This window comes from Zea mays, chromosome 3 (genome assembly GCF_902167145.1).
Source record: "Zea mays cultivar B73 chromosome 3, Zm-B73-REFERENCE-NAM-5.0, whole genome shotgun sequence".
Classification (NCBI taxonomy): Eukaryota; Viridiplantae; Streptophyta; class Magnoliopsida; order Poales; family Poaceae; genus Zea; species Zea mays.
In genome coordinates, this window is record NC_050098.1 from 188968402 (window position 1) to 188975535 (window position 7134).

The following is a 7134-nucleotide window of genomic DNA, read 5'->3' on the forward strand; positions in this document are numbered from 1 at the left end:
TCTTGTTGGCGTGAAAGGCCTAAACTCCAGAGTCCATACTAGGTTGGGCCATGTGCGGTGGGTCTCCGTAATCCGAATCGCGGTACACCAACCGAGCGCCACGTCTGTGAAAGAAAGGTGAGCCACTCGTCTTGCAAAAAATGCTGACTGTACGTGAACGCGAGCTAGTGGTTGCCGTGGCGCCTTGGTGCCCCTTTTGGGGCCATCGGCGTCAACATCAGTGCTTATCCTATACACGTAGGCATCGGTTTCCTTCAGTTTTGGACCTGTAAACTTCTGATCGTTCGTCCGAAGGTTTCTTTCTCCCTTCCCTGGTTTCCGAGCACATATAGGTTCCGGATCCCACCACAAATTGAAACAACAGCAGCTAGCGAATACTGACTGCCGCTCGAGCTCTGCCATGAAAAGTCGCCACTATTTTCGCCACAAGAATTTCGCCCGAAAATCTAGCACTGTGAGGCTGTGCTGCCTGCTGGTGCCGCCGGGCAGGTCAAAGAGTTCCGTTGCCGGTGAAAATGAAAATAATCCAATCGAAACTGGTGTAGCACACGGCTCTCTTGTCCTCTAGTGACGAGTGGATGGCATGTTGGCTGTAGCCTGTAGGTTAGGCTTTTGATGACAAATTTGATAGAAACATGCCTCAAAGTTCAAACTACTGTTGAGAAGCGAAATAACCGAGATTTCCAAGTCCGTTCAAGAGTCTATTTCCAACTGCTTCGTGCTTTCCCAGGTCCTCCATTTCACCCCCATCGCCGTGCACCGGCACCAGCGCGGGCGCGCCTCGCCGCCCCCACCGCCGTATCAACGCACGAGGATGCTGCCGCACGCGCCATCCCGAACCTCGGGGGCCCTCAGGTTCAAACCGCACCTCCCCACCAAGCCGCCGCTCCTCACCTCTTCCTCCACCGCCACCCCCGCCTCTGCCTCCGCCTCCACGCGCGGCCGCCTCTGCGCCGCCGCCGCCGCCGCCGCCACACGCCGGGACCTCCTCGTCCTCGTCCCCTCGCTAGTCGCAGCGTCCACCGTCCTCCAGTCCCTTCCCCTCGCCGCCTCCGCCGCGGCAGGCGATGACAAGCCGGCCCCACCGACGCCGGCTCAGGCGCAGGCGCCCGCCTCTCCGGCCTCGCCTCCGCCTCCGCCTCCAGCGGACGAGCCTGCTCTGTCGAGGGTATACGACGCCACGGTCATTGGGGAGCCCCAGGCCGTCGGGAAGGAAGCGCGGCGGAGGGTGTGGGAGAAGCTGATTGCGGCCCGGGTGGTGTACCTCGGTGAGTCCGAGCTCGTGCCCGACCGCGACGACAGGGTGCTCGAGCTCGAGATCGTCAGGAAGCTCGCGGCCGGCTGCGCCGAGGCCGGGAGGAGCATCTCCCTCGCGCTCGAGGCCTTTCCCTGCGACCTCCAGGAGCAGCTCAATCGGTTCATGGATGGCAGGTTGTTGCAGTTACCTTACTTATTTGGCTTAATTAACACAACGAATCTTACCATTTGCTACTTGTGACAAGTATAGCTGAGCAACATTACATACAATATGAATTGCTTTTCATAGGTAGAGAAGTAGGGAAATGGCTTGTGGCAAGAGCCAGAACCGTGGCTCTGCTAGGATAACTAAAAATGTCTAGCTGGTAGTTTGACCCTGCCCCAATAAACTGCTACTCTTAAGTTCCATCCTCGAGGGTTTGATATAACTATCTGTATCTACAGGACTACTACTATTTCAACCATATAGGTTCCACACAGGTTAAGCTCAATTAAAGTACTATAGTGTTGGTTTACCTTTCGCCTATATTTGTTATATCTTCTAGCAGAGAAAGCCTTCCAACACTTCATGTGGATGAATTTGTAACAATTCTTTGCATTATGCAGAATTGATGGCAATACCTTAAGGCTTTATACATCTCACTGGGCACCAGAGCGATGGCAGGAGTATGAACCACTTCTGAATTACTGCCGTGATAATGGAATAAAGCTTGTTGCATGTGGGACTCCACTTGAGGTAATTATTAATTGGTTCTCAAGATAACTGTATGTGATTCAGGCATATTGGAGCCATAAGTAATCTTGTTCGTTTATACTTCTGAATTGTGGGATTGTAGCATTCTAAAATTGTAATAATTTAAAATTGATTTGCGTTATTCAAACAGGAGAGGTTTTTCTTGTACCACGTATAGTAATATCTTTGCCTGCTTAAGCACCTCTGCCACACGTCTTTTCAACCCTTCGCTAGTAAATCTCTGATATGATGCATATTTGATATGTAAATGTAATATGTAAGCTTAGCTTACCCTACATTACCGTGTGAATATTATCCAATACTTTTTCTTGACTAGGTGGTAAGAACTGTGCAAGCAGAAGGAATTAGAAGCCTTTCAAAAGCTCAAAGAAAGCTTTATGCTCCTCCAGCTGGCTCAGGCTTCGTTTCTGGCTTTACATCCATCTCAGGTCGATCATTGATAGACAAAATTTCATCAACTCGTGGTTCCCCTTTTGGCCCAAGCTCATATTTATCAGCACAGGCAAGAGTAGTCGATGATTATACCATGTCCCAGACAATAATGAAAGAAATTAGTAATGGAGATCCTTCAGGAATGCTCGTTGTTGTAACTGGTGCGAGTCATGTAATGTATGGGCCACGAGGAATTGGCGTTCCTGCTAGGATATCTAAAAAGATGCAAAAGAAAAATCAAGTTGTGATACTTCTTGATCCTGAGAGGCAAAGTATAAGGAGAGAAGGTGAAATCCCTGTAGCTGATTTCTTATGGTACTCTGCTGCCAAGCCATGCAGTCGGAATTGCTTTGATCGTGCTGAAATTGCTAGAGTTATGAATGCTGCTGGCAGGAGGCGTGAAGCTTTACCTCAGGTTATCACTCATTCTTTCTCAGTATAAGCTGAGTGCTCTTGGTGCTATATGTATTACCTGCTTCCTGTAACATCTTGGGAGTAGCTATTAGTCTAAAGGAAAATGCAATCAGTACTGATTGTTATACATGAACTGTAGAACAAGAAATATTGTTATGAACCTATGGTAACTCGTTTTGAAGTCTATCTTGCTATTATAAGTACTCATATTTTCTTACATCGGAGCTGATGAAATTTATTGTATTTCTGTATCAGGATCTTCAGAAAGGAATAGATCTTGGTGTAGTTTCTCCTGAGATATTGCAGAACTTCTTTGACCTCGAGAAATACCCTGTCATGGCTGAACTGATTCACCGTTTCCAAGTAAGCAGCTCCTGTACTCTTTATCTCGCACTCTTTCCCCTTTTGGAAATGCCAATCAAAGATGTTGCTTAGTAGTTTAGGTAGGAAGAGATTATTATATATTTGAAACTTAAAGCTGCCCATTTTCTGCAGGGTTTTCGTGAAAGGTTGCTAGCAGACCCCAAGTTTCTGAATAGATTAGCTATTGAAGAGGCCATATCAATAACTACCACTCTTCTAGCACAATATGAAAAACGAAAAGGACGTTTTTTTGAAGAGATCGACTATGTTCTCACTGATACAATTAGGGGTTCTGTTGTTGACTTCTTTACAGTGTGGCTTCCTGCACCTACAATTTCACTCTTATCTTTTGCCGACGATGGCTCTGGTGAGAGTGTGGAGCTTCTGAAAGGAATTTTAGGATCACTGCCAGATAATGCATTTCAAAAGGGTATTGTTGGGCAGAACTGGAACATTAACCAGAGGTTTGCATCGGTGCTTATGGGTGGTCTAAAACTTGCTGGAGTTGGATTCATTTCTAGTATTGGAGCTGGAGTTGCTTCAGATGTCTTATATGGTGCCCGTCGGATTCTTAAACCTTCTGCAAATATGGAAGTGGGGCGCAAAAGATCTCCGATCTGGAAATCAGCAGCTGTTTATAGTTGCTTCCTTGGAACATCAGCAAACCTGCGATATCAGGTAGTTTGCCAAGAGCATCTTTCTGTTTACTCAAATGATATTAGTTATGCGAAGCTATTTTGTGGGTGGTTGCATGTATCGGGGCATATGTCGGTAATGGTCAAAATTTGTTGTAATAATACTACATGCTGAGAATGGAAAGTCGTTAACATCAAGATTAGGCCTTGCAACTGCAGATAATGTGCAACCAGTAACTCACTGATGCAATAGGTTATTCTAGTAAATGCAGCTTATAATTTGCTCTATTTTACACAGGAGTGTTAACCTTTTCCAATGAACATGTTTCAGGTCATAGCTGGTCTGATTGAGCATCGGCTAGGAGAGAATCTGATGGCCTACTATGACCAGCCACTTATTGCTAACCTGTTGTCCTTTGTTTCAAGGACAGTTAACTCATACTGGGGAACACAGGTTTAACACTTTTGCACTTTACATTAACTTGATAATGTTTTGGTATTTAAATCTGCACTTTTGAAGTTGGCTGAACACCAAAAAATAGTGTTCTCTTTCTTTGAACAGAAGAATTTACAGACTCTTTCTTATAGCATAGGACCAAAGACTGTAGAATAAGGTATGCAAGTGGGCAACCCTCTACTTCTAATGATTGGTTGTTCAATTTGTAGGCATAGTTAGAATGCAACTCAGTCCGCTAGGTGCTAGCGTTGAGCGTTGGACTCTGGAACTGTTTGCTTAATATCTGGCATTTTTATTTTGCCTGTTCAAATTAGCTGCACGAACTTCAGCATATATGATTTTAGGCTGGTCCTGGTTTAATGGAGATAAAAGGAACAATCAACACTCATTAAGTTTATTGTTGCTTCTTGAGTGGGCTTTTCTTTCAGTCCCCATTTGGATCCTTGGAACTGAAATCTATTCTAATAATCACAATTTAGTCAAAATCAATGAAATTAATAATCCGCTGCAGGCTCGCAACGAGCGAGCGTACGTGCATACTTTTTACAAGTTATATAGCAGAAACATATCATGAGGAATCAATTTTTATCTCTCACATCCTATGAATTTAAGACAAACTTATATCTTAACTTCAGAAAGTTGTGGAATGTCAAATTCCAAGCCAAATAACCTAGTCTATAAAGTAAATTCTAATTTCTCCAAAATGAGGATCCAAACAGGCCCTATTGATAAAATTCTATTGAATATCTTGGGAAGGAAATAAAACATTACAATAGAAGGACTTGATGAAATTCCATGATTCATGGTAGTATTTGTGATGCATCTTGCTGTACTGACACCATGTTTCTTGCAGCAATGGATCGATCTTGCACGAGTTACAGGCGTGCAAAGAACTAACAAAGAGCTGCCTTCTCCTGAGGTTTCGAGCGCATCTGAAATGCCACTGCTAGAATGTGGCACGGCAGAGGTACAGAATGCGGACGACAGCAGTAACCAGTCAAATGACTTGACATAAGTTATCGCGCAGTGGCCATACAAAACACAGAGCAGCTTCCTTCCATGGCACACCGTATACTAGACAAACCGTACATGCATATAAATGGGACTGTCTTCTTAGAGCCAGGCTGTGAAGCTTAGCCATCGCGTCATGTGGAGAGACGAATCTGAAATCCTGAAGAGTAAAGCTTTTGAAGACTTTCGACTTGTTATGATCACAGCCATTTTTACACACCATCATGGGGTGAATACCGTTTGTACATTCATAGAGGAGACGGCCGAAGAATTCTTTGGAGCACGTACAGCATTTTACACGTGAAATTTGTTCAGAAAACATTACTGGAGATTGTCACATGGCAAAAAGGATCAGGATCGTTGCTTGTGAATTGTGATGCACCTTGTATGCAATGCACTTGAATCCAGAGTGCACGTGTGATTTTATTGTCTGAACGAACCGTGCGACGGCCTGATGTTTCCTGTGGTATTGCTGTGGTGTGATCAAACTAGTCCCTATGTTTCCAGTATTCCACGTTTGCCTTTCCAACGCTGGTGAGTCAGTGAGTGGTGAACCATGAAGTCGGTTTTTTTCTTGACAGATTACCAGCATGTATCCTCTCCGCTCCTGTTTGGATTGAATCCCGGGCCACGCAAAGTTTACCCGGCACTCCGGCTGCGGCAGGCAGATCTGATCCCAGGAAGTCAAAATCCAACGCGTGGGAATCTTATGGCTGCCTGCCTGCCTGCCAGTGCCAGGCAAGCAGCATGCCTGATGTCAAACCAAATAGGCTGGCTTCACGTGGCATTTCTTCCTCGTAACCGCGTGTCAAAAAAGGTACAGAGCACTGCAGTCACGAAGAATTCATGGCATGACAGAAGTGATATTGTTGGTTCGTGCTAGAATCATCAGATCGCTCTCTGCTCAAAAAGTCTGAAACAAGGAGACAATGCTTAGTGGGCATCTATCACCTCGTGCACAGGTTCTACCTGTTCCTTCAAGTACGGCGAGCGCAGCGCAGGGATCCATCAGGCTGTCACGCTCGTGCAACCAAACCCCATGCGGTAGCCTCGTGCCGTTGTCGCACGAATCCAGTTCCCGAGTGAGTCTCATCAACCGTCCAACGGAGCAACTGCTTGAATCGTCTTCTTTATCACAGGAGCCTATAAAATTTGCTGCGCTGCCTGCTCACACTCCCACGGACAGAGCCATCTTTGGTTTGGACCACTTATCCAAATCCCAACAGTGACAGCATATATGATGGGACAGAACCAGAGATGAATGCACCGTCAAAGCTGGTATTAGATCACGATCGAAATGATTCTTAGGACGCTAAATAAAATTTAGTTCAAAAATAAATAAAAATAGAGCTTGATTTTAATCTGATTCGATCTTTAAATCTTATAGTGTAAAATTTAGAGTTTCGTTACCAACCTAACCACCATACGCTATATATATAAACATTAATATTTATAATATATAATATAAATAAGTACCTTTGCATTAAAATATATATTTATACTAAACATATTAAATCTAGTTACCTTTAAAAATGGCAAGTTTAGAATTCTGTCTTTTTTATACAAGGCAAGTAGATACCGTGGCTAGATGCTTCACATGACTTGCCCACGGCCGCCAGGCGCCAGCTAGAGTGCCAGAGACGGGGTCAAAACCGTACTGTGCAGTGCACCGGCGTACAGCCAATACACTGACGCCTCACATTTTGCCAGGTTGGTCGTCGCCTCTGGCTGCCACATGTAGCCGCGGCAGCCGAGGCCAGGCCCCGGCCCCGTCACCGAGCAGGACCAGTGATCTCTCCGGTCTCCGCAGT

At 45.3% G+C, this 7134-nt stretch overlaps 1 protein-coding gene across 2 annotated transcripts; it reads left to right on the plus strand.

Annotated features, from left to right (window-relative positions):
- The first annotated feature begins 300 nt into the window (after nt 1–300).
- On the plus strand, nt 301–5814 carry LOC100191628 (Protein RETICULATA-RELATED 6 chloroplastic). Of its 2 annotated transcripts, XM_008673808.4 has the most exons (8): nt 301–1431; nt 1864–1993; nt 2328–2858; nt 3113–3220; nt 3353–3898; nt 4187–4309; nt 4418–4469; nt 5166–5814. In XM_008673808.4, exons 1-7 carry the CDS (start codon nt 815–817, stop codon nt 4466–4468), a joined length of 2106 nt encoding a protein of 701 aa, XP_008672030.1. In that variant the 5' UTR covers nt 301–814; the 3' UTR covers nt 4469; nt 5166–5814. The 2 variants fall into 2 exon arrangements, with proteins under 2 accessions (XP_008672030.1, NP_001130529.2); NM_001137057.2 differs by lacking the exon at nt 4418–4469 and having other exon boundaries at nt 380–1431; nt 5166–5692.
- Nucleotides 5815–7134: the final 1320 nt, after the last annotated feature.